General features: G+C 39.4%; 3 protein-coding genes across 3 annotated transcripts; all 3 read right to left on the reverse strand.

Moving 5' to 3' along the window:
* Positions 1 to 6959: 6959 nt before the first annotated feature.
* Positions 6960 to 11257, reverse strand: kcnk3b (potassium channel, subfamily K, member 3b). Its single transcript, XM_073484202.1, has 2 exons — positions 10975 to 11257; positions 6960 to 7855 (listed from the first exon to the last, which is right to left on the reverse strand). The coding sequence occupies exons 1-2, from the start codon at positions 11255 to 11257 to the stop codon at positions 6969 to 6971; spliced, it is 1170 nt and encodes a 389-aa protein (XP_073340303.1). The 3' UTR covers positions 6960 to 6968.
* A 2770-nt stretch (positions 11258 to 14027) lies between these two features.
* On the reverse strand, positions 14028 to 23623 carry ezra (ezrin a). Its single transcript, XM_073483042.1, has 13 exons — positions 23478 to 23623; positions 21714 to 21797; positions 20835 to 20930; positions 20350 to 20624; positions 19964 to 20047; positions 19676 to 19822; positions 19292 to 19388; positions 18583 to 18746; positions 18273 to 18403; positions 16780 to 16940; positions 16140 to 16232; positions 14739 to 15041; positions 14028 to 14532 (listed from the first exon to the last, which is right to left on the reverse strand). Exons 1-13 carry the CDS (start codon positions 23487 to 23489, stop codon positions 14368 to 14370), a joined length of 1812 nt encoding a protein of 603 aa, XP_073339143.1. The 5' UTR covers positions 23490 to 23623; the 3' UTR covers positions 14028 to 14367.
* Positions 23624 to 24957: 1334 nt separating this feature from the next.
* On the reverse strand, positions 24958 to 26653 carry nenf (neudesin neurotrophic factor). The gene is made up of 4 exons (XM_073483043.1): positions 26489 to 26653; positions 26291 to 26351; positions 25303 to 25406; positions 24958 to 25223 (listed from the first exon to the last, which is right to left on the reverse strand). The coding sequence occupies exons 1-4, from the start codon at positions 26627 to 26629 to the stop codon at positions 25047 to 25049; spliced, it is 483 nt and encodes a 160-aa protein (XP_073339144.1). The 5' UTR covers positions 26630 to 26653; the 3' UTR covers positions 24958 to 25046.
* Positions 26654 to 27964: the final 1311 nt, after the last annotated feature.

The raw sequence follows: 27964 nt of genomic DNA on the forward strand, positions 1-27964 counted from the left end.
TCTGCGCGACCAATGAACTTTTCATTAAAGACACAGCAGCCTCTGCGTGTAACGTTCAGGGACCCTCGTTCACAGACGCCCACTGACAATAAGAGGGTGTTTCACTGCCATAAGTGAAAGAAGCAATTTACAAAATCATTTTTAAACAGGAGTAAACACATGCTGTGATATCTTAGCAAAAAAACAAACAAACAAACAAAACAGAAAGTAAATTATACATATATTTACATACATATTTTTATTTTGATGATAACAGCTTACAGCTCATTAAAATCAAAAATCCACTATCTCAAAATAATATAAGTATAACATAAGACCAATAAAAAAAAGGATTTATAATACAGAAAATGTCAAAAAAACCAAAACAATTATCAGATCTGATATTAAACATATTTCTGAGCACTAATTTGGCTCTGATGCAGCATGTAATCTGAAAAGTAACTAGTAACTTACATTATTAATGTAGTGAGTAAAAAGTATAATGGTTGCCAGAGGAGGTAACTCAAATTTGTACTTGTACATGTCAAAAACTGCTATAAAATACTAAATATTAAAATATTTTAAAGAAACAGTGGCATCATGTAAACAAACTGGTATTTAAAGGGTGAAAATCCTGAAAATGAATGAATGTTTGGTTGTTATTATCAGGATGATGATGATATTAATATATAGTATTTTTATGGCATGGACATTTTTTTTTGTACTAAATGTCGTCATAAAAAGTAACTTCTTATTTTTGTATTTTCTATCAGTTGCATGAGGGTTCATCTTGTTTGCCATTACATTCATTTCAGTGAGACAAACATCTCACCGCTTGGGCCTTCATCAAATAAATTTGCCTCATCATGCATGTAGGTAATTAGCTTTATTCAGTGTAATAAATTAGTGGAAAAGATTTTTTTTAAAAGTCTCTGTATTAACAAATACAAAACAAACTGGCATAAATATGTGACAGACATCTTCACTTTCAACCTGCCCAGAATTTTTCTAAAAACAGAGAAGAAACCAAGTGACGTGATGCCACAGTTGACCTTCTCAGTGGAACTATTTTTGTCTTTGACATAGATACTCAGGTCTATGGCCAAAGTAGAAAACAGCAGATGCTCCAGCCACAGGGGGTCAATACAGGGATTTGTCGAATGGATACTCCTTCTGTTGCTTTTCTGTGCACATCTAATGGCTGAAGGCAGATTTACAGGCACCGGGCCAGGCATTACAAGCTGGTTTGATGTTGCAGTGGCAAGCAAATTTTTGATAAGGAGACACACTCGTAATCGCTCCCTTCTCACCAACTGAGACTGTGATGTTATAATTCTGCTCCGGTGGATACAACAGTTTGAATTGTGGTTTTACACATTTATCTCATAGGACCAGATTTTTAAAGATTTCCCTGATCTTTGATCATCGCCGAACTACTTTCATATTGAGTCGTATAGAGCAGTAATTGTCAATCTCAGCCTAGATGTAGTATTCAAGCAGTGACGTGGGATCACAAGTAGACGTTTCTTTTCATTTTGAGGCGTCACAAGCCAAAATAGTTGGGAATCCCTGATATAAAGCATTACTTACATACAGTATTTTATTTGGCCTTTTTTAACTGGCCTTTCGTGAAGCTACTCCACAGATGGCAGCATGACTCCACACGGAAACATGAAGACTTGGTGCATGAAAGATGTCCAAAAACAACAACATAGCCAGTGTAAAAAAAATGGAAGGACAAACATGTTACAGAAGGGTGGAAAGAAAAGCAATGCAGTATCCCTGTAGTGAATGTTAAAGGATAAGGTCACCCAAAAATGAAAATTCACTTGCCTCCATGCTGATGGAGAGCCATTTTATTTTTCTTTTGTTCCAGGTGGGTTTTTTTTTATGTTTTAAAACAAGTTTCCATATGAAACTTCACCTGACATTCCATCAGCAGGAGAATGACTTATTTTCATTTTTGGATGAACTCATCCTTTAACAATGTTCACTTTTAATGGTGTGGAAGTGAGCAATATTATGTAACATTTTCCCCTTAAAAACAGCTTCAAAATCATGTTGATGATACAGTGTCTTGTAATAGGGTGCGTTACATCTGACAAATGTATTCACGACAGTGGTGGTGCGCTCAGAAACTGTGGGGGGAGCCAAATCACACAAAATGCCAATTTCTGTTGCTTTCACATTGTAAACTTTTAATCTTTATGAGGCTGAATTATATTTGCTTGTAAAAAATATGACATTTATGCATGTTTGTATGAGCCCTGACTGAAAGGCTCTGGGTTAGACTAGAAATTCACTGGAATTAATTTAGTGAAAGTTTCCAGGAAACTTTTATGAAATTATTTTAATATTATAGACCCGCATCAACACGTCTGGCAGTCTCATCAAAAGCCAAATATTAGGCATGTTTTGGTGATTGAAAACACAACATTAAGACCTTTTCCATTTACTGCTGAAATGTTCCCATTATTTTGTCCACTCTCTGCCTGCTCTACCACATGATGATGATGATGAGCTAAATATAACAAAAATACATACCGCCACAAACGATGACATAATGATACACCGCCATACTTTCCGCTCGTGACTAACCTGCTGTAGGTTGTCCGGAACTGGACTTCAGTCAGAATTCACAGGGGGACACCATCTGGACCGAACAGTCTTTTCTATACATTCAGCAGGCTTTTCTCACACCGTACATGTTGATAAACAGCATGGGGACGGTGACATCACATGACTACATCTTATACAGAACTTAAAGTGTATAAAAGATATATTTTATTAATCTTATCTGTAATTTATAATTCATTTATCTGGTGATCAGCCAGCAAAACAACAGTAAAACTGAAAAACAGTCAGAGGTTTTCGGATTAAACATCCATCTTTTTAATGTTTTCTGTTAATGTTCTTTTCTGGGTAAAATAGTACAGTGTTGTTTCAAACTACATGCGATATGCATGATTTGCTTTGACAGACAAATTGATTGTGCACGCCTCCCTTGGCAAGTTGCTCTGTTGTGTGTTCAAGTACGACTCATGTTTAAAAAACATTTTATTGTCCAAGTAAAACAGAGAAACCTGTTCATGCTAGTGCATGTAGTCCTACTTCAAAACTAATACAGTACTTGCATGTAAGTATATAGGCTGTTGTTTCTGGGTTGCTTATTGTTAAAAGCAAGTCAAAAGCAGAAAGCATCGTAATCATCATTTTTCTTTCATTATCATGTGCAAATAGGACTTATATGTCAGCGAGTTACAGTACAGTCACAAAGAGTCCATTTCCCCAATATAGATTATATCAGTGTCTTAAAGGCCCTGTTCAGAACTGGTATTAACATCCGACCTGAGTGATAAGATCACAAGTGGACAAATATAAACTCGTCATTTCACAATTTAAATCTTGTGATTAAATCTCACTTTCCCCACTCTATATGCAAGTATATGTTTTTTACACATAGAAAGAAATATCTTCATGTATAACGTTTGCCGAATTAACAAGTAGGCCCAAATAGTTAAGAATGTGTTGTAGACAGCATTTCACAATGACAACATTTTATGTGGTTTCTCCAACGCAAAAAGTCTCAAAATGTAGCAGTTTTCTTAAGGGAATCTGTCATTAGTTATCGTTAACTGTATTTGTATCTTTATGTTTTGTGTTTAATGCCGAATTTACAAGAAGGCACTAATGATTTAGAATTTGCTGAAGCTGTTGCATAAATTTCGAGTTTCTCCTCATGCAACAACTTTTAAAATCATGCGATTTGGTAAGGGAGTCCGGTGATAATGCTCTTACCAGACCCCCTTAGCAAATCACACAATTTTGAGAGTTGTTGAGTGAGTAGAAACTTTAAGTAGTACATCAAGTTGTTTCTTTCCTTGTAAAGTGTCAGTTTGTCCCAACACCTGTCATTTATACTAAAACATCATGTCTGTTCGTATGTGAAATTGTTTTTTGCATACAGAGCGGGGACGCATGTTAACACCAGATCTGAACAGGGCCAAATAAACACCACACAAGATAAAATATTTGCAAGTAGTTTTTGGCACTTGTTTTATGTCCACTGTGTGTCACATGGGCGGTATTCCACCCAACAATGCAAAACAATACATGGCAGAAAGTCAGAAATAAAAAATCCACCTTCAGATATTCAGAATATCATCAATCTGTGTGTGAGAGTGATCTCTAAATCTTAAAATTCATTTTCCAGTGCCCACATTCCCATCGTCCTGACTCATGTAATGTTTCTTCAGCTGGGGCCAGTACATTTACTCAAGTAAGTTCAAATTTTAAGACATTTGTAATTAACTTGACCTTTATCTTGAACTAATTTGTAGCTGAGACAAATAAACTTAACGTAATGTCACATCATGTCGCTGTTGAAAAAATACACCAAAATAGGCCCTTTTTCCATCAATCACAGAGACTACGTCCTCTGTGGCATAATTGTGTTTGATTGACATCCATTGTCTAAACACAGAAAACTCCCTCCCATCTGTCACTCCGAAACTGTTCCTAAAAATAGTTTGCATCTAGGCTACAGTTTGATCCAGATGTGATTGGGAAAGCTCTGCAAACTTCATGTCTGAGTAGTTGTGTGTAGTCAGACTTACTGTGAAGCCTCCTTCTCCTTCAGGTCCAAAGAGCAGAGCAGAGAAATAGATTCATAAACCAAACATTTGATAGATAATCATTAACCACGTTCAGGGACCAATCTGTTTTTTTGTTTTTTTTTCATCTGGTAGGCTGAAAGCTTTAAAGGAATATTTCAATAATTCTGGGAATATTTGCTTTGCTCTGTGCATCATAACAATAAAATATAATAGGTGTTCACTAGGTGTTTGCTTTTGCTCCATGGCCCACCATTAAGTTTCTGTTTTTTGTGAGTGTGGTTAAAAGGAATAGAGTATATTCAAACCACTGTCATGTCTGTGTGCTCGAAATGAAGCTACAGCCAAGACACCGTTTAGAGGTGTTGGTAGAGGTATTTTGGACAGTTTATCTGTTTCCCCTGTTTCCATTTGCTATTCTTAGCTAAGCTAATGACTCACAGTTATTACAGTGATATCAATCTTGTCATCTAACTTTGGGCAAGACAGCGGAAAAACACATCTTCAATTTAAATCATAGAAATGTTGAACTATTCCTTTAATAGTGCAATCGCTGTACCATTCAAGTAACCACATGTTTGGCGTGTAGTTAATCAGTGCCAAATGGCGATGAATGTTACCAACCCTGCGGCATATACCAAGCTTGTAAAATGAATCATGTTCAGTTTTTGTTGAGATCCTCAGAGCTGTTGATTTAACCCGATGGTCATTTTTTAAAGCTGTGATCTGTAGTGTTGTTGTGTGTTTCAGTCAGCGCTGGTGAGTGTCTACTTCTGTCATAATGCAGTTTTACTGTGTTCGGGATATGTCATCGTGATTCTTTGAACCTCTCCACTTGTGACGTTACATAATTTTGCAGTGTTTGTGGCTGATGCACCAGAATTTTGGGCAGAGAGCGCTGAAAATCCCCAACAACAGAGGCAGCTACACAGGGAATGAGTCACGCAGATACCAGTGTGTGTCAGCTCTCATAAAGTTCTGAAAATCACGAGTTGTGTGTATATGTTTTTAGGACCAGAGAGTGGATTGATGCTGCATCAGCCACAAACGCCTAACACAAGAAGACCAACTCACACTACAAACTACAACTTTAAGAAATATCCCCTGAACTGAATCATTATCCAGGGATTATTAGCAAAAATACAAAACTGGGATTTACTGCAGATCTGTTGCCTAAGAAGTTTCAGTTTTTCATCACTTCATTTCATTGCTCAACTGACTGAACCTGTTCTGCCAGTGTTTGGTTGCCTAAAAGTTGTGTACACTAGGGCTTCAACTGCCATTATTTTTTAGATTATTCTCGCAGATAACTGATGAATCATTCATGCTCACCACAACTTCCCAGAGCACAAAGTGACGTCTTGAAATTGCTTCTTGTTTTCAAACCACAAGCCCTAAACCTAAAGTCTATTCGTTTGCTGTCATAAGTAACAAAGAAAACAGGCCGGCTGCCAGGACAACATGTTGGCAATGGAATTACATGCAAAGCCAGTGACTGCAGTTTGAGACAGTGTTTCAAACACTGGGTATTTTTGACAAGGGACCGTGGCATTTCAACATTTCTTGGCATGACATCACTGTATATTTTGTACAGTGACTGGGTGTTTTTAACGAGACCTCAGGACATCTCAAGTTGTGTTCGTGGCAACCCAAAACAGGTATTTTAAGCCAATGCACAATCTTTTCCTAGGCCTAATCAAGTGTTTTTTTTGTGCCTAGACCTAACCAGAGCACACGAACAGCATTATCACATGATAAAATTGAAAACTGAACCAAAAGGAACAGAAAAGTTTCAACATGAAGTAACAGAAAGTTGCATCATACTTTAGCTGTGGTTTGCACCCACCGAGGAGGACGCGAGAACAAGTACAGCAGGTTATGATGACTTCAAGGGAAAAGGTGTGAACATCAGGAGAAATATGGGAGAATTGTGCCCACAGGAGTCTACCGGGAAAATTGGGAGGGTTGGCAAGTATTACCAGTAAATGTTTGGAAAATGACATAAACAAATCAATTAATCGATTGGCAAAATAGTTGGCTAATTGTTGCAGCTCTACTTTACACCACATGTGCTGCGGCGCGTTCATGTATTCATGTGCAGTGACCCACAAAAAAGCATATAGGACGCCCCTGAATATGACCTCAAACATCCAAACATTGCGAGTTGTGCTCTTTCTCAATCTGAGTAAGACTTTGCTGTTTACAGTACTGTATGTGCTTTTCCCTTTTGCGTGTCCTACAGTTGGTTTACTGGGATTATAGCACCACAAACATCTACTTGCAGTCACGTCCTTGCTGTGAGGACTGCCAAGTATCTGTTGTCCGCTTGGCAGTATAGACACGTTGTGCTGTACTGAAATCTGCTGTATGGGAAGGCTAGACGGAGCTGCGTCTCTTAAACACCCTGAAGGGAGAGAGAATGTGTAGGCCTGTTGTTATGGAGCTTATGCTCGAACACTGACGTGGACTGCAGACGCAGCCTGTCGACGAGGGCTCCATGTAGTGAGGACAGTTACTGTTCTGCTGCAGGTAGGCATCAGAGAACGTCAGCTCCTGAGGGATCATGGTGGAGCCCTGCAGCTTATCCTTGCTCCTGTACCACAAGCAGGAGCAAATAGTCTGGAAATGCAGCACCTCGGTGTAGACACCTTTTAAATCTTTAGCCTTTGTGGTGTCGTCTGCTACAGGTGTGGAAGAGGTCGAGGCCGAGATCGGCAATAGACGAGCCACCTCTCCTCTGGGCTTATTCACGGACATCAAGGCCCTCTGCTTGGCATCCCTCCGCTCGTCCTCAGTGTTCATGGTCAGGAAGCGAAGCACCACCAGGTTGAGGAATGCACCGATCACCGTCAGGCCCATCAGGATGTACACAAAGCAGAACGCCACGTATCGAGGGTCATTCTGCAGAGCGTCGTCCCTCTGCAGAGCCACATAGTCTCCGAACCCGATGGTGGTGAGCGTGATGAAGCAGTAGTAAAAGGCGTGGAGGAAGCTCCATCCCTCGCAGTGGGAGAACGCCACGGCCCCCACGCACAGAGTGCTCATGCAGGAGAAGAAGCCCACCGTCACCATGTTTGCCATGGAGACCTCGGTCTGACGCATTCCCAGGCACTTCTTGGCTTGGTGCAGCAGGTACCTGACGAACGTGTTGATCCGCTCACCCAGGCTCTGGAACATGACCAAGGTGAGCGGGATCCCCAGGAGGGCGTAGAACATGCAGAACACTTTCCCTGAGTCGGTGCTGGGCGCCGCATGGCCGTAACCTGAACGAGAGGACAACACAGTATTATACCTCCGACACTGTGCACATGACGTTATTTGTTTTTGTAGTGTAAGGCTGTTTGATAATAAATGAAATTAAAAAAAATTATGTTAAGTTGTTGCTTGTCTTAAATCCACAGGAAAGCAGCACACACGCCTACTAAATCCCATTAATGGAAAACCCACTCACACTACTCAGCTTGACTTTAACGTTGTGAATTAGCAGCTAGTTATTTTTAACTCCCACGTTGCTGTCAGCTGAGATGTTGTAAACACTAGAAATAAAACAGAGAGGCATCACTGTCTTCACCTAAATTACCCTGAAGTGGCCTAATTGTGATGACACATACTGAGCCAGAGAGGAAGACTTTGTCGTCTTTGTTGTTTCTGTAATCTGCTGGTTTTAGTGACAATCACACACAAACTACACCGGGTGGGTTTTTAAAGCTGATTCTGATATTTTAGCAGAGAATTCTTAGATTGGACTGTTTAGGCAAAACAAAAAAATGATATTCTTGGTATTTAATTGATTCAATTTATCCAACCTTTATTTAACCAGGTGAGCCAAACTGAGATTCATTGAATCATTTCTTTATCAAGGATGTCCTGAAAAAGAAAGGCAGCGCGCAACATAAGAAAGATAACAGAAACATTTTGTCCACTGTGACAATGTGATTGTGATTTTGGGATTTATAAAATCATTTTCATCATAGAAACAGCCTAAATGGCCACTTAAAGGTCCAGTGATTAGGATTTAGTGGCATCTAGCTGTAAGGTTGCAGACTGTAATCAACTGAATACCCCTAGTCTCATCCTCTTCCATACGTTGGCTGCTGAAATCATGAATATTATACTTCATTTCTGCCAAAAATCCCCCTAAAACCTACATACTTCACCTTAAAAACAACTCCAACTCTCTTGTTATTGCCACTCAAGCCAGACCTAAGCATCAGCATCATCTTTCAAATGATAAATAATTCTTGATGTCTGAAAAACCCAGAAAGTCTTGTGACAACACAGACTGTTGTGGACATATTTCCAAAAATCCTCTTCTAACACTCTGGATGAAAAAATGTCCTGTTTTGCAGCACGAGGATTTTTAACCCGTTTCTGTCACGACTGTGCAAAAAACTGACCCAAATGCAAGACACTCAGAGGCAGGCAGGTAACAGAACAGAAGGCTGGACACAAAACAGGAGCAACCCACAAGCATAAGTACAAAACAAGAACAAATTACAAAAAAGGATTACGCAGGCGGCAAATGCAGGTAAAACACGACAGGAGGACAGGACCAGGGAACTGATGAGAAGCACAGGAACACAGAGAAGTGGGATGAAAACAGACAAACCAACAAAGAGGTGAGGGGGAAAACACAGACTTAAATACACAGGGTGTGATTAACTATTTCAGGTGGGAAGGAAAAAAGGGGCAGGAAAACAGACAAAGACAGGAAGTGGAAAGTAAAACATGACACATGGGAATAATCTTTCAACATAAAACTGAAAATCACAAAACTACAACTCAGGAGCATTTCAACTTTGGGATAACACAATAAAAATACCAACAACTTATTCATATAAAATATAAGTAAATATCTTCTAAACTATGCAAGGAGACGTCATTTCTGGGCCCCATCATCACCACAAGTATAAAAAACATTTTCCAAAAATGTTTTGCAATGTATAAACATATACAGTATATGTACATACGGAAAAGTGTAGATTAAACACAAGAGCAAACAAGGTTTATGTCAGCAGCAGTTAGAGGCATGCCATCAAACAGGAAATTTTGGAGCTCGAAAAATGCATATTTCAAATTCCCGAGCAAAAGGAAAAGAGCCTGAGAGAAGAACACTGAGGAACATGTAAGGGCTTATAGCGAGCTAGAGCACGTGTCTGGAGCACGCTAATGTAATCAGATGACACGTTGACGTGTCTTCTGCAAAAAAACGAGATAAATATCAACTGCGTTTCCTCTTCACACACTCAAAAAAGCACTTCCTGTACTGCTGGTTTGCACCCCCACCCGTTTGGTGGATAGTATCACGATACACATTTTTACAAGAAGGGCTTTTATTCCTATTCCTCATAAAAACCATGAGGTGACACAATGTTGAGTGTTCACACAGACAACAATGGGTCTGAGTGATAGCAAAACTCTTCAGACTTGGTTTAAGGTTTCACAAATTGGGCAAAAACATGTAATTTGAGCCGTCTTTGTTCTCGTAAGGAAACAGGGGGATTGACTTGAGAAACAGGTTGAACATCATTTTTATCGTGCAGGGAGCGTCTTGGATTACTATCAGTGAACAGGCATGTGCTGTTTAACAACCTGTCAAAGACACACCAGGTGTTCAGTTTTTAGGAAAATCTAATGTTCAGCTACGTGGCTGAACGTTAGGGTAGTGGATTATTCAAAATGTCAGAAAATAGTAATTAGTACCTTATTTCAGGCATTTTACTGAAAACCCATTATTAATAAAACAGGTTGACTTTGAGACAAGGGAACTTGTTTCAGGGTTTTAGGACTCATTCCTGCAGCACTCTATTTTTTAGCGCAGGGACTCACATTCCCTCCAAAATCCCAGTGAAAGGCCTGTGACCAAAACGTCAACCTTTATCAATAGATCTAACAATGCAGAAGTGAAAACTGTGTGGGAATTAATATATTAATAGAGCCCAATTTTATCTGCCTCTCACAGATGTATCGGTATCGGCACATATGTCGTCTGATATGAAAACTTCCTTTACAGAACATAATGCAGAAAAGATGCTTGGGTGTTCCCAAGGAAGTTTACTGTTATTTGGTAGGATGACATATGGTTAAACTGTATAAATGTCCTGCCTCCTTTGGGGGATCATTGCAAAAAATTGTGTATTTGTTCTCAGAATAGTGGACATTATATCAATAAGGTTTTACTGCCTAATATCGGTAACATCTGCCACAAACTTACAGTATGGGTAGGGCTGTATTTATTAGTTGACATCTAATCAATTAATGTTGCAGCTTTGAGTAAGAAGCACAAACTCAGACAAAGGGGGACCTTGGGGACTCTAAAATCTTTGCTCCAGCCCTGCGCTGAGCATCTTTTCATTGGAAATGAAGTAAAAAATCAGCTCACCTATTGTCGTAATCACAGTGATGGCGAAGTAGAAGGACCCAGCAAATTTCCACTGGACCCCTGCTTTGTGAGGTTTGAGCTGCAGCACGACGTGCTCCAGCTCCTCGAAGTTCTCTTTGGTCAAGTTGTATTTGCGCATGAGTTCGTACTTTCTGGCGTCGAGCTTCCTCTTGTGAGTTTTCTCCTGTTTCGACTCCAGGGTCTCGAACACGGCCGCTCCGACCACCAGGTAGGTGAGGATGCTGACGATGAGGGCGAGAGTCCGGGCGTTTTGTCTCTTCATGGTCGTAAATTAAAATAAAAAGCATCAAGTGCAGGTGGGAGCTGAGCTGAGAGACTCGGTGCGACCTTCCTCCTGGCGGACTCCGGATCCAACAGAGGGGAGACTTTGGAGACGGAGCTGTTCTCTCAGCACCACCCCCACATCACAGTTGGGTTGCTACTGTATTTGGACTATTTGTCACCGACTTATATTTAGACTGTGCAGAAAAGAAACACAGGGCAATCCCACAGACGTACCAGAAGCGTCTTGTTGGAGTAAAAAGCGCTCACCTATCCGGAGTTTTACGCACAGGACAGGAACACACACACAGCTCTCTTCCTTGAGGCCAAAATAAACGGGTAGTCTCCTCTTCAGCAGAGGTGCTTCCGCCACCAACAAGTAGTCCCTAACGTACTCAAATAATGACTCTGCTGTGTGATTCATGTGTTCATTCACAGATAAAATATTTACCTAGTGGCTATTTAAACAGAGTAGCTCCACTGGCTTCACAAGTTGTCTAGCAACCTATAACCATTCTCACCGTGAGCAAATATTTAAAAGTCACATCCTTTTCAGGTGAGCAGCCCGCAGGAGTAACAAAGGAAAGTAAGAGAGTGATTATGAAAAAAATGATTAACAGTGTGTGCTTCTTTGACAATAGAGTTTAATATCAGAGAGTTACTGTCTGTGTTTGCTCTCCTGCCTGATTAAAGCTGCACCAGGTGGAGGTCTGTCACTGCTGGTTTAAAGGATAACTCCACAGTTTACTCATAACAGAAAGTGCTCGTCAGTGTGTGAAAACAGCTGCAGCTTTAATGTCCAAAGATGAGGCCATAGTGATGTCATCAGGGTCTTATAGGTTTGACCCGCCTGAGAAAGAGCGCCTTAGAAAGTGGAGGCGAGGAGTTTGAAAGTCATGTGTAGAGCATTCATGTGGCGTCTGAACAATTAAATAAATGAGCTCCCAACTTGGAAAATTGATGTGAACGCCCCCTCAAGTCAGAACAATCAGCCGATACGCACATTCTTTGCAGTGATCCCTCAAATGTGTCAAACACTTGTGACAAAGATACAGCATGGATGTAATGGCAGCAGGATATTTTACATCAGTGCACTGGAACAGTAAACTTCACATCAGCACATATCAGACAACATATTGTACATGCCGACAGATATATTGGTGTATATCTTTCGGCATATATCTGCTGATAAAATCGGCCAACGGATATATCGGGCAGTCTCTAATCCTCATACCTAAATGGCATGACTGTTGCATTGTAGGTTAAAATAGGTATGTAAGTAACGTCTGTACATTATATACATAACTTTAGATACACATTATGTCATTGATGTAAGTAAACTACGTCACTAAGTTAAAATGGGCCCACGTTGACATGTGGTTTTTACATGTTACATGAACAGCAAAGTCCTGTGTTTGATTTACACACCTGTCAAGCCCTACCTGGCAGAAATGCTCACCTAGCACATGTGCCAAAAACAGTTTCTAGCTTCCAGGTTGATGTCCTGGTTATGCGGAAGGAACCTATAAAAGAAAAAAGGGTCATTACGTCACTGAATCTTGCTTTAGGGCCAGACTGTTGTCACAGCTGTACTGAAGTTGACAAGAGAAACACACTAAAACCCAACATATCTACGTCGTATGACTTCTGAAGAAGAAATGCCTCCAGAAAATGAAAGAACGCTCTTCAGAGAGGAGGTTAACCACTGATCTTTATCCCCAAATGATTGTCAGGGCTGATAATATCTAAATACTTTCCTCAGCTTGAGGAATCAAATATAAAATCTCCACAGATCACCTCCTCTAGAGAAGAAACAAAACTAAATGCTTGATTAATGTTTCAAATGTTTTATTAATTCAGGCGTTGTTTATCAATTGTCATTTTTAACACGGTATTAGGTTGTAACTGTTAGTTGCTGACCACTTCGAGTCACCTAAATTAATTCGAAACGTTTTATTTTATTAGTATTAAGTCTGAAAACGAACCAGGTAAAACAATGTTTTAATGGTTTGAATGAATAGTCTATTTTGTTTCCACATTCAACTAGCAAGCTTGTGAACACACCGAGGTCAGGAGAATGACTTGCCAACTCAGGGAAATGGACCATCAGAGGAGCATGTGAATAAAACTACTAAGAGGCAGGCTTTTGAGCTGCATTGTGGGAAATGTAGGAGCCATACTACAGAGAGTACAACTCAGGACATCTCAGGATCTGCAGCCTCAAATTCAACTATTCCTTTTTAAAATCAGATTATATAGATTTTATATGAAACAATGGCATTAAATAAACAGGATGGTAATATCCTTTCAATTTCAAACGAGTTATATAATATGCACTATTATTTGGAAATGTATGAAAACAGGTGCACAAAGCAGCAGAGTTAAAACCATTAATGGATTAATCGATTAGCTGATCAACAGGAAATTGAATTGGTGGCAATTTTGATAATCGATTCACTAATTTTAAGTCATTGTTAAACAAAAATGCCAAACAAGTGTGAGAATTTGCTGTTTGTTACTGTTTAATATTATTATAAATGTAATATATTTGTCTTTTAGACTGTTGGTTGGACAAAACAAGCAATATAAAGACATGACGTTCAGTAGAGAACATGTGCTGGGCAGTTTTTATACATTTCATAGAAGATTAAATGAAAAAATAATCAATACATAAATCAATAATGAAAATGATCATTAGTTGTGGTGATTGTGCTATGACAGATTCATTAAATAGTTTGGCTTTATAACAAAACTGCAAAGCCAAATTGCAATAAAGTTTTTGATCATTTAATTTCTACAGAACATCTCACACACCGGCTTTGTTCACACATCATAAGAGGAGCACGCTAGCTGTCTTGTTTTAATGTTTTAATGGGACTAAACAGCACATTGGAGATGTTTGAGTGCTACAAAGAGAAAAAAACAAAACAGTGCTTTCAAGCAAAAGTTAAACCGATTAAATAAAACTCATGGAGGTACTTTTACACTCGTCAGCTCCATGATTCTCTGGGTCTTTATAATCAGGTATGGCAGCAATAACATCATGAAAAACATGGCTGAACAGGGCCTTCATGAGGTATTTTCGGAGAGATCTTCAGGTCCCTGAGGTTTCTACAAGGCCTCAAACTCATCGATCCTCTGCTTGGTGTTGCCCATACGGATCTGGCGCAGGGTCTTGTACTTGTCGCGGCCGGCTCGGACGTTCTCGGCGTGGAGCATATCGTTCTGGGTCTTCTTGTTGTCGTCTCGGGCTTCTGCCAGCTCTGAGCTCAGGGCCTGTGCAGGGAAGACAGAGAATAAGTTTTTTAGGTTTTGTAAAAACCATATCATATAAAAAAGCAGTGTATTTTCATGTCATGAACAGGTTTAGAGTGGGCTTTAACCTTTAAAACCAACATAAACCAAAATCATAGCAGCTCTATGTACATCCTGACAATTACTTTCTGTCTGAAGTGAATTGTTTCCTGGGACCCTGAACTCACCATCAGCTTCTTCTGCAGGCGCTCGTTCTTCTCGGCCTCGGTGAGTCGCTCCTCCTCCTGACGGTGGTCGTTGATGCCCTGCGTCTGCAGCTCGGCGCTGTAGGTGCTGTTTCCCTCGCTGTGCTCGCTGTGCTCACTGTGCTCGTGGTCGCTCTCGCTGTCGGAGGAGGAAGAGGAGGAGGAGGAAGCAGGAGCGGGAGGAGGTGCAGGAGCGGGAGGAGGTGCAGGAGCTGAGGTGGTGGAGGTCATCACAATGTGCAGCTCCTCCTTTGTCTTCAGCAGATTCTCCTCCACTTCAATAGCCTGGGATGAAAAAGAGAGGTTTAGTTTAGTGTATTTAACTCGGACAGTGCAAATTTTGCCTGTCTGAAAATTCAGAACACTGCTAAAAGAAGTTTCTAGAGATATCTGTTGATCTTTATTAGTATTTTTTGGTTGGTTTTGACACTTTACTGTAAGTCTTGCATTTATAAGCTGCAGAAACACATTTAATAAAGAATTTAACACATTATATTGTAGTTGTGCACTGCTATAATGACAATTTAAAGTGCTTATTAATGTACAATATTTGTCAGAAAATTCATATTTCTCTCATGAAGACACAGTTTTACTATTTCATTTATAATTAGTTGAGAAACACTTTAAAACATTAACCTTGACCACGCCACATAGCATTTCACTAATGCATTGTATTGTAGCGTATCATAATGGATCGTGTGGGAATGTATCGCATCATATCGTATCGTATCGTTTCGTATCTTTTCGTATGGTATCACATCCTATCGCAACGTATCATATCGTTATGTATTGTAATGTATCTTATCGTATCGTAATGTTTCACATCGTATCGTAATGTATCGTATCATATCGCAACACAACATATCATGTCGTAATGTACTGTATTGTATCGTATTGCATTGCACTGTATCGTAATTATTGCATTTTAGCATAATGTATCATATCATATCGCATCATATTGTATCGTAATGTATTGTATCGTTTGGGAACGCATCACATTATATTACATCTCGTCATATCATATTGCATTGCATTGCGTTGTATCGCATCAAATTACATCGTATCACATCGAATTGCATCATATAGTATTGCATCGCACTTTTATTATCATACAAAAACATTAAAGTGTGCCATAAACCATTTATTTAGCATTTATATACTGCTTCTATATATGTTATATATCTTTTTTGTACTAACTTGTGATAAAAAATGTGATAAAAGTGATAAAACACAGATGGTAAAGAAAAAGATTGCAAATTGTAGAAATCCCACATAACAACCAACTGAGAAAATGACGAAGTACGTATGTTCTGACATTTTCCAGGTAATTCCTGTGCCTCCGAGATGACCGTACATCCTGATGATCATGTGTCGGAAACTCACCTTGCTGTGCCATGACTCAGCCTCTTCCTCCTTCTCTCTCTTGGCCTCCTCCAGCAGAGCGATCTTGCTGCTGTACTCGGCCAACTCTGCAGCCTGCGGGAGGAGGCACAAACCGTGCCGTCAGAACACCCGAGAATAGACACCTGTTTACCTCAGTGACCTCAATTATCAGGACAGGGTGTCATTTTATGAATGAATGGACAAAAAAACTGCAGACTGTTATTCATCATTTATTTAATAATAGTTTAAATGTGACATGAATAAATAAATGTAGTACTTTTAATTCCAGGGCATTTACCTGAATGCTGTAGTCACTTTTACAAATTCAGATTTCACATTGAAGCTCGTAAAATGTCATGAAATATCATAAAAACTTAAAAAATAGCCTTGTTTTACCTCAATAAAATCATCAATATTTTAAAGTGTGAAAGAGTCTTGGAGGCTTTTCTCAAGCTACAAGAGAAATGTAATCCCATGAAAGCAGGATAATCCCCCAAACAAGGCAGTATTTGCTCAAAGTGCAAGTACAAAAGCTAATATATGTTTATGCTGAATGCAGGAGCGTCATGTGTAATGACTGTTTTTCTATCACGACTTTCTCACGTGAAGGACTGGAGTACTTCTTGCACCGTGTACTCACCAGCTGCTCCTGGCTCTTTATCTGGTCCTCAGCTTGCCTGGCCAGCTCCTCCTTGGCTATTATGGCCTCCATCCTCTCAGCCTCCAGCCGGGCCGCCTCCTGCTCCACCCTCCTCCTCTCCTCCTCCAGCCTCATGGCCCTGTCCAGCTGCTCCTGAAGCTCTGCAGGACAAATTGAGTGAAAAATCTATCATACATTGAACAGGCTGAAAAAATTAACTACTTAGATTTTTTGCTGCATTCTGGCACCTATGAAATAATAAGTCTGTATTAGTTAAAGCAGTGGTTTCTGACCTTTTTGGCCCATGGACCCTTAAAATGAACTTTTTGTGACCCCACATGATGAGATCTGTGAGCAGTTTTTCTCTTTTTGTTAAATCTGAATGAAACGACTATTTACCTACAAAACAGACGCAGCGTCTCCACTTCCTCCCACTGTACAAAAATTAAGTCAATCATGACGTTTAAAACCCTTTTTAAAGCATAAAATAACTAAATTAATCCAAACTTATCAGAAAAATTATCACTTGAACATACATAAGTGTGATAAGAACAACCTAAAGTGTCATGCTGTCATACTTTATAAATCTATATGCATACGACACACAAACTTACAAGAACAAATAAGAACATTTTCTGAGCAACTTTTGAACAAATAAAGACACAGATTTACAGGAAAAACTAACAAAAAGAGGGTTTTCATCAAGGAAACACATTGCTTCAGTTTGCAAAGTTTACTTTGAGCTTTTCTTAGAATAATAGCCTCTGGAAATTTTTTAACCTGCAATGGCCCAAATAGATCATTGTTCTGTAGATTTTAAGGGCCCTAAAGAAATACAGGAAAATATGCAGTATTTCACAAGTAAAAGAGAAAAAAAAAGAAACGAAAAGTCAGAAAAAAAGACATAATTTTGAGTAATGTAATTTTTTCCCCCCTTTAATCATAGGTGGACCCTTTTAGATTTTTAGAGACCATTTTTGGGTCTGATTTCCCAAATCAGTCCATCTTCTTCATCGTCTCAATGCATGTTGCCACCGCTTCCAGTGCAGGAAGCTGCACTTTTACTAATTTTATGAAAACACTGCTGCCTAGAAATCACAATCAAATCAATCACAAGTGTGTTAAGACGGCTTTTGACGGCTTTTAAAGATTTGAAAGTTAATTTCTGAACCCCGGCACAGTCAAAGTATTGCGATACTGAGCTGGAGTATTTACATATACAAACATATGTTTTTGTATTTGTACATAAGTAACTGTTTACTTGAAAAATCCAGCAAGAGAATGACCATTCTTCTAATTTTCACTTTTTCAGACAAACAGAAGAGGGCAGTAAAACTCTACAACATGTTCAAGAGCTAAAACAACAGAATATAATCATACAGTTTCTTTACTTATGTATGTATGTGGTACGTCTTTCTGTTTCATAGTATGACCAATATAGTCTGTAATGAGGAGAATACTAAATTCAGTCAAAGTTAAGTGAAGTGCCTCACCTCTCTCTGCTCTCTTGGTTGTCTCTTCGAACTGGTAGAGCTTCATCATCAGCTCCTGCTTCTCTCTCTCCATGTTCTCCTTCTCTTTCTCCATGGCCTCCCTCCTCTTCTTCTCACTCTCCAGCTGATCCCTGCAGAGCACATCGACCAAAGGCTGACAATGATTTTTCAAATCTAAATGTTTAATCTGTCTGAAGCCATTACAGTAAAACACAAGGTGTTTGACTAGCATGCCGCTTTATTTATTTAATTATTTATTTATAAGTGCTTTATTAATCCCCTTGGGGAAATTAAATGTTTTTTTCTGTACCTCTCCATCTTCTTCTGCAGCCTCTCCTCTCTGGCCTGAGCCTTCATCTGCTGGACCTCGATGGTGTCGGGCTTGCGGCGGCGCATGTACAGCTCATGGTTTCCAATGCACAGCTGCAGGATGCGCTTGTTGACTCGTAGTCGTGGAGCGAGGATTATGAAATCCTTAGAAAGAAATAAAAGCAAGAAGAAAACATTTGGTTTAAAAAAACACAGAGTAGGGTACATGTAATTTGTCTCGCAAACTGAAATAAAAACTTTCCTTACTTTCCTTTATAACAATTATATTACTTTCAAAGAGAAAGGTACAGTATTTGATAAAGGTTTTAGGTGTTTTTAATTTAACCATAACTTAACCATAGCTTAACTTTCCTTAAGTGTGTATGTACACACAAATTTAACTAAAAATGTTGCTTAAATATCTGAATTTTTAAAGAGGTTTGTTCAATATTAATCCCTTTTTTTTTGTAAACCTGTACCACATTAGTCTGCATTCCCATTTACACTTAACTATGGTGCAACAGATGCATTTTGTATTGTTTTTATTTAATAAACAATAAACTAAACAACATAAATACATTTTACAAATTTGATTCCACCATCTCGTCTTCACCAGTTTTATAAAAAGTATTCTGAAGTCATATTTGCGTAAAAGTAAAGATATAGTGCTAAAATATTACTGAGGATAGTGAGACACATTGAATACTTACAGTAACTTTCCTATCTATGGGCTTGATGATGAATTTCTTATCGTTGAAAGAAACGTTTCTGATTTCACTCCAGGGGAATCCGATCTTTGGAGTCAGCCTGAAGGATGGAGAAAGCAGAAAGATGGCAGAAAACTCTTTTAGGGTTTCACTGAACATAGCAACAGGCCAGTTACGCCTTGCACATTCATGTTGTAGTGGAATTGAGAGATTTAGGTCAACGGCCTCTTCACAACAACAGCCACGCGGTCAAATGTTATTTAAAACTTGACTCACTGGAAGGGAACGTAGCAGAGGTCGATGACTGCCCGTGTGTTGCCCTCCTGTCTATAGCTGTATGTCATCAAATCAATACACACTGCATGTACGTTGTTAGGGGAGACTTACCTGTCATTCTTCTCATAGATGTTCAGTCCCAGAGCGTCAACTCCCAGCCACAAGTCTGTGGTCTTCTTGTTCTTGATCTCGAAGTAGTTGACGCCATACATTTCCAGATCCTGAGCAATCTTCAGGTACTCGAGCATGGCCTCCTCCCTGGGATTCACACAGATTAATTCATTTATCTTAAAATCATATAGGTGAGTCAAGATGTTGTGACTGGACTACAGTCAATTTGTTTTTCTTTTGGTTCCTAAGGTGTAGTTATAATCATTTTTCAGGGTATTCATCACTTACTTCAGCATGGCCCCGTGCTCCTGATGCCAAATCTGGATTCTCTCCTCCCACTGCTCCTTGGACAGCTTATGTTGTTCCAGCACCCTGAGAGGAGAGACCAGTTAGCAGAAACCAAGTGGTGAACATGTAAACAGTCTGTGTAGACCTGCAGAGCTAAACCAAACACATGCTGCATAGTCCTGTTAGAAGATATGGTTTCATAATTAAGTCATAAATCCATAATGTAATTTCATGATCTTGGTCTATTCTGTACACATACCTTCTATTGCATGCAGTGGTGGAAAAGTACTGAACGCGAGTACAAATGTACTCAGGATGCAGAAAGTAAAATACCAGAGAAATGACCACCTGCCTCAACAGAGCAAAACTAACCCTCTCACACTCACCTCTTGGGCAGCAGGCGCTCGGCGGACAGGTAACCTGGCTCATGCACTGGCCTTTTGTACTCTCCGTACTTGGCCTGGACGGCGTAAGAGGCCAGCAGGACAGCAGACTCTGGAGGGCAGTAGATGTCCTCTGTCAGAATGTCGTCCTTCACCTGCAGGAAGAAAAGCCTCCGGGTGACGTCCTGGATCAGCTCCTCGCCCACGTCCTCAGGGTAAAACTTGGCCTTCAGCTTGAACTGCAGGGGAGTCTCCCTCCTCACTTCCTGGACCATCACCTGAGAAAAGTAGAGTAGAATTTAGTACAGTACAGTCTATAATATACATTAAGTAGGAAAGATTATCTTCCCAACTCCAACAGGACCTTTATGGGACTTTAGGGCCATTGGCACATAGGACCCTTTTCTCTATTTCCCATTATGTGCCATGTAAATCTGTTCCCAGGATCCCAAGTTCCCAAAGTCCCTTTTCCCCAGGGTCACATGTACCTTCTTCTCAGCGTTCAGCCATGTGATGAATCCTTTGGTGTCCACAAACTGAAGCCCAAAGTACCAAGTCTCACGCAGGCCGATCGTCCTGGTAACCTGAGCCACAGAGAGAGGAGTGGAGACATGATTACAGACCACCTTCACAACCTCTCCTTCACTTCTTCTTCCTTCATTTGCCACACAATTGAAAACGATGCAATTTTACAGCACAAAGCAGGATTATGCAAAGATTGTGTGTCTTCGTCTGACTGATGATAATATCAGTCTTAACCAGCTGAACAGCAGCTGAAGCGGTGATTATATTTTAAAGCCTCAGGACCCCTTTATCACAGTCAAGACTTCCTGTCAAGTACAAAGGTTTAGGTAATCAGACGTATACTACAGAGGGAGATAGGGCATCATACTGTTGGGTGGTGATGTCACCTTTCAGTACTTATGGATGAGTGTATTAATAAGTAAACTTTTCAGGCACTGAGGAAAAAAATATAATAATAATATATACAATATAGCAAACGGTTAATTTGTCTGCAGAACAAATACTTTTACTTTTGATATTTTAAGCATGGTATATTTTGCTGATCAGACTTTTTGTCTGCCAGTCAGTCAGATGAAACTGCACACTGTAAGCAAAGTTTAAGAGGAACCAGTTTGAATGCTGAATGTGTCATTACTCGCTGCATTACATTGTGCAATCAACATTTACGTCATGATGATGAGTTAAAGCAAAAAAAAAAAAAAGTCTACTGAAAGTTAACTAAGAGTTTGAATGCAGGGCTTTTACTTTGCCAGTAAAACATTGAGATTCCCAACTAAGACAAGTATGATCCCATAAATCTGTGTAAACTCATCTGGTGCTTTTTCACACTGTATCATACAGACCTGGTCAAAGAGCTGCTTCCCTGTGGTGTTGGGGTGGAAGGAAAACTCCAGCTCTGCGTCCATGGTGGTGACGCGGACGTTGACCTGCAGCGAAAAAGGAATTTAGACACGTGACGACAAAGATTTTCTGTTTGGATACACATAAACCCTCTTATTTTCATTTAGTTATTATAAATCTGAATCCAGCAATGCTGTATTTTTTTTCCTATTTTCAGTCAGTCTACATCTTTAATTTTTGGCAGTAATTTTTGCTGCGTTTGCTTTTCCGGCCACATTATGAAACTTTTCTTTTTTTCATAGTAAAACATGATGTGGAGCTGTGAAGTGGATTGTTCATAAACCATAATTGCTCACTATCTCATTAGACTTTGGACTACCCTTGCGAGGTGCCACAAGGTTGCAGATTAAAATATCAAAATACTCTCTGCTTGCCAAGTTGCCTTTAGACTTTACCGTTGTTAGAAGGATTGACCTCTCATATAACAACAGCAATTAGACTGGCACATAAATCTGCTTTCAAGCATTTCTAGAGTGAATTTCCCAGAGCAAAAACTAAAGGGTTACTCCAGATATTTTTTATAAAAAAGCATGACAAACACACTCCACGACCCCGGCCTGCAGGGCCAGGCTGGAGGCCTGAGCTTGTAGAAGTTACACAATCGTTTTATGAAGTTACACTAGAGCACACCCCGGTTGTCATAAAGATAAACCCACTGAAACCTGGGCAACAAAACTGGAACATGCATTTATGAAACCTTGAACGTATTTCTCAACCGGTTCTCCTCTTAACAAGATAAATTCTTTACACCCTGCTGAGGTATCCCTCACTGATCCTCACTAATCATTGACTGTGGTCATCACCATCATGGAGGCAGTAATCCATTACAATTAATTAGTATGAGGGGTTTTTTTTCATTTGTTTATATTTGGATTTGACTTTTTAGTATCTACAAAACTCTTTTAGTTTTTACTGTTCAAGTCTCACTCATAAATCACGTTTTCGGCATTTCCCAGAACACACAAGCAACTCCTGCTGCATTTGCTCATTAATGTGTTTGATTTCAAGTTAGTTTAACGTCAGTCAAATGGGGACAGACGTCAGCATGACCTCTTGAGAGTGGCTTTCTCCTTGGAGAGTCAATATGAGCACAGAGCTGAAGTCATAATGCACAGGCCGGCCTTTCTTATCAGCTTTCCTTCAGACTGATGCTGAAGGCTTAAGTAACTCTCGCTGAGGGCATTTAGGACTTACAGCGATTCATTGCAGGATGAAAAATTGAGTGTTGCTGCATGTTTAATACAATCAGAGGAGGAGGATGAAGCTGTTAAATCATACAGTCATGAGTTATTGGTGAAAGACATTTCAAGAAATCACTGCAGTGTCACCAGAAGTAGTTACCGTGATTATTATCAGGCATGCACGACCGCACATACGACATGCTGTCCGGTTTTAGTTTTAGAAGTAGCATTTTTTCTTCTGCCAGGAATGTGTGCAGCCTGGGTCAAACTCTACATTTGGTTAATGAGTAAATGCCAAGAAGGCTAGGTGCCTCTTAGGAATAGCTCACAAGCTTGAGAACAGAAGTAGATGTGACGAAAACTGTAAATGACATTTTCATTATGCTCATAAGTCTTACTCGAACATAAATATTTCAGCTTCTCTTACAGGTGAATCTATAAATCTACATTTCAAAACTTGGACCAGGAAGAGACATCTCAGTGAAGCATTTCATTATCTTGTCAATTAAATCACTGGAGTCTTACCGTTTTGGGCATCTTGGCTGAGTTCGGTGGGCGAGCGCCAGCAGAAGAAAGTGTTTCCCAGGCTGACCGAAGCTGCAGTGGCCGACTCCAAGCAGAACCTCCACCTGATAAAGAACACAGCTCCGCTCTGGCTGGCAGACTCAAGGGCAGGGCTTGTGTCCTTTGAACTCAGTTGTAGATCGCTCGCTGTGACGTGGGAGGTTCGGCTTGGTTACGATCACACAAACTGACGGACTCGGCCTTCCGCTGTGACCACCAAGACGCACAGCTCCACCCAAAGAGAATCACCTGTCTCAACACCTGAAGCGCTGCGACCTTTGGTCAGAGCATGCGAGGGTATATAGGCCCGGACGTACTATTTATGCTGCCTGTTTGGAGGTGACACGAGTGAGTCATGGGCTCCCATAAAGAGAACAAATGAAGATAACATCCGGAGAGCAAGTAAAACAAACCTTGAGAAGTTTCATATTTACACACTTTAATAATAATTCTACGAAAATAAAATGAGACAGAAAACAAAACTCATTTTGATCATGTAAACATCCACACAGCTGCAGACTCACTGGTTTTTAATTACATAAATGTTGAAACAATTAACAATAAACTGACACATAATTATCCTGCAACAATTTTGAAAATAACAACTCATTTATCAGGCAAGAAGGGCAAATATTTTTCAGCTTCGGCTTCTCAGATTTCACAGAACGAGACATTTGAAGACATTACATCATTTTATGTTGTGTTATGTCAGCTCACGTCCCTTTTCTAAATAGGTAAACAGCATTTCATTCGAATTTTAGACAACATTTTTATGTATATTCATTAAAAATCATTAGTTCTTATCGCCCTGAGAAATGTAGAGGACTCTCATTGTCACCACATACAACGCTACGCTATGTAGATAATCATTTCAGTCATTTTTCCAGCAAAAATGTCAAACATTAGCAGGTTGCAGCTTCTTAAATTTGAGGATTTGCTGCTTTTCTTTGTCATTTCTGGCAGTAAATGAAGAGTCTTTGGGTTTTGAACTGTTGGTTGGACAAAATAAGCCCAGGCCTCATACAGGCTAAATACATTTAAAACTGTATTTCACTCATTATCACTTCATATTTGATGTTTGAGACTTACTTTGTTGAATGATGTACGTGCAGAGTTTGCAGAGGAAACATTTCGTGACTAGTAGTTAAACTTTTAAAGTGAAAAATATTTGCACATCTGCAGATTCCTGTTTTTCAAAGAAGGAGAAGGTGTAGATGTCATTTTAAAACTTAGTAATTTAACTTTTTTGTGGAAAACTTTATTTCATTTTGACACATAATATATTTAAAGGACAGTGTAATATGTACTGACATGTTTTATTAGTGTCTGTGCATGTCAAAGCTCTCACAGATGATAAAGAAATCATGTAAACATTTAGTTCAAGTAAGTATGAATAAAAAGTATTCTATCATGTGTATTTTGTTCGTCTCTTGTACCCGTGTTTCCTGATTATTCAAAAAGCAAACAAAAAACTCCTCCATTGATCCACGATTTTTTCACAGCTATACTTTACAAAGAGGTAAAATGAGGTTAAAACTCATCTTTGATTCGAAAATGCGGCTGGTCCTCTGGTTTGAAGTCTTCGTTGGGACTCCCGTCCTCGTTGAGGATGCGTGACGCCGTGTAACCCACGATGGGATACTTTCTTTTGTACGTGCCTTCAAATACACTGTCCAGAGACTCCAGCTGCTCTTTAGTCAGGCCCGTCTGTGGATGGAAACATGGAGAACAACTTTTATTGCCACCTGTCATACATTGTACTGATTGTAAAGAACCTTTAACTTACAGTATCTGATGTCAGGTCTTCCGGGTCCAGGGACATCTTGGCCACGGCCCGAGTGGAGTCCTTACCAACCAGGGAGTTGTACGGTGCATCTTTTCCATAAAACTCTGCAGCGGGTAAAATAAAATATATGTTTAAAACAGTGCATTGTATGGAGGATAATTACCACCAGTTAAAGAGAAACAATAATACAATATACTTTATTCTCATGGTAAATCAGAATTATGAGAGATTTTGAGATAAAAAGTCATGATTAGGAGATGAGTCAACATGTATTTTGTTATTTAGACTTTTTGTGTTCATAATAACTTTTGATCTCATAATCATGACTTTTCTCTCATAATCATCATTTTTCATCTCATAATCATCATTTTTCATCTCATTATCATGACTTTTCTCTCATAATCATCATTTTTCATCTCATAATCATCATTTTTCATCTCATTATCATGACTTTTCTCTCATAATCATCATTTTTCATCTCATATTATGATTTTTATTCTCATAATTATGACTTTTCATCTCAAAATCATGATTTCTCATCTCATAATCATGACTTTTCTCTCATAATCATGACTTTTCATCTCATATTCGTGACTTTTCATCTCAAAATCATGACTTTTTTCTCATAATCATGATTTTTCATCTCATAATCGTGACTTTTTATCTCATATTATGATTTTTATTCTCATAATTATGACTTTTCATCTCAAAATCATGATTTCTCATCTCATAATCATGACTTTTCTCTCATAATCGTGACTTTTCATCTCAAAATCATGACTTTTCTCTCATAATCATAATTTTTCATCTCATAATCATAATTTTTCATCTCATTATCATGACTTTTCTCTCATAATCATAACGTAATCTTCATCTTCATTCATCATTTTTTACTTAAATTAACCTTCATTCCACAGTTTTAATTCAATCAATCATTTTTTCATTTGGTAAATCACCATCCAGGGGTTGATGGGTGGGTTTTATTTACCTTTACCCTTGCTGACATCAAACACAACTCCTTTTACTGCCATGTAAATAGGTTGTCCCTCCTAGACGACCAGGGAGGGGAAGAGAACGACGGAAAAAAGAAATAAATCGTTATCACCTGGGGGTTTGCATGGATGCACACAACACAAACACAGGCACAGAAACACACCCTGGATTATGGGTTGGGAATAAAGTTTACCTCCCTGCCGTCGTATCTCTTCAGCTCCTCCTCAGTGAACAGTCGGACAGGTTTGGTGGACGGTTTGTATTTTAATTTGACGTCTTGCGCTAAAGTCGTGTAAAGGACAACGAAGAGGACACAAACTCGCGTCGTTGCCATAGTAGGCTTGTTTGTTTGGACGAGATTGATGCGGAAACTGTGAGCCATCCGCTTCCCTGTAGCTGCTCTATGGGGTTAATGCTGCGTTTGAGGCCGTCGGTCATTTAAACTTCCCCATGCTCGTAGTAATATAACTGTAGCAAGCATCATGGCACATTTAGGGAGCAAAACTAAAAATCTGCAGTTATAAACAGGACAGTACAGAGGAAACTCTGCAGAGGAAACAGCTCAGGAGCCGGGAGGTTTCAATCAATCAATCAATCAATGAAGTTAAACTGTCCCGTGCGTAAATGCGCACAACGTCTCTCTTGGGGGGAGACGCACTTAATGTTTCTGCTGCTAGAGTCTATTGCAGGTTATGTTACCAATATGTTCCTCATTAAAGATCAATTATCTCACCCACCCACACTCCACCCCATAATAATCAGAGTTATAATCGTTATGACCTGACCTGTCCGACCAGACGTCTGAGATCATATTACGCGCCACATTACGCACACAGAGACGCACCGCAGCGCTCCTCCTCCTCATCCTCCAGTTAAACAGAGCTCATATAAAGTCAAACGGAGTTGTTGTCATCATCTTTATTGATTATTCATCACTATCAAAAGTCAGACTCCACGTAGAAAGAGAGGACTGTCAGGAGCTGTGTCCATGGCGCCTCCAGCTGCTCAAACTCATACCTCCGAGATGTAGATATATATATAAAAAAATAAAGAATGATGTGGAGACTAGCAATTAGCATTAGCTAGTGTCCATGGTGAACTGTTTAACCCTCATGCAACTGTTGATACATTTAATGTTTTTTAACTTTCATTGTTGGATCATTTTGGCTGCATTAATGCATTTTGCATACATTTTGGTAAAGGTGTTTTTACTTTTAAATTTCAACCTCAGCTCATATAATATGTCTATAACACACTGTGTATATTAGAGACAGACAGCTAAAATTTTTCCCTCATAATAAAACTTAACTTTCATGCAACTGTTGATACATTTTATGCATTTTTAACTTTCATTGTTGGATCATTTTGGCTGCAGTAAATTTAGGTAAAGGTGTTTTTTAATAATATATAGACATAACATGTCTAATCTTTGCCTCATAATAACACTTTTTGTGTATTTCTGTATTTCTTATCAGTTGCACGAGGGTTAAAGAGAAAATGAATGTGGTCCAGTTCAGTTTTGAGCTGTTTGTGACCTTTACGAGCAGCACCTTAAGGCAGCACTATGCAGGCAAGGAGTAAGGAAGCAAGGAAACAAGGACACAAGTTGTAGTATCGGTACGCGGGCGGTAGGTGCCTCATTATTATCATGGGATGGGCCTTTATCGTC

This window comes from Pagrus major, chromosome 16 (genome assembly GCF_040436345.1).
Source record: "Pagrus major chromosome 16, Pma_NU_1.0".
In the NCBI taxonomy this organism is placed as follows: domain Eukaryota; kingdom Metazoa; phylum Chordata; class Actinopteri; order Spariformes; family Sparidae; genus Pagrus; species Pagrus major.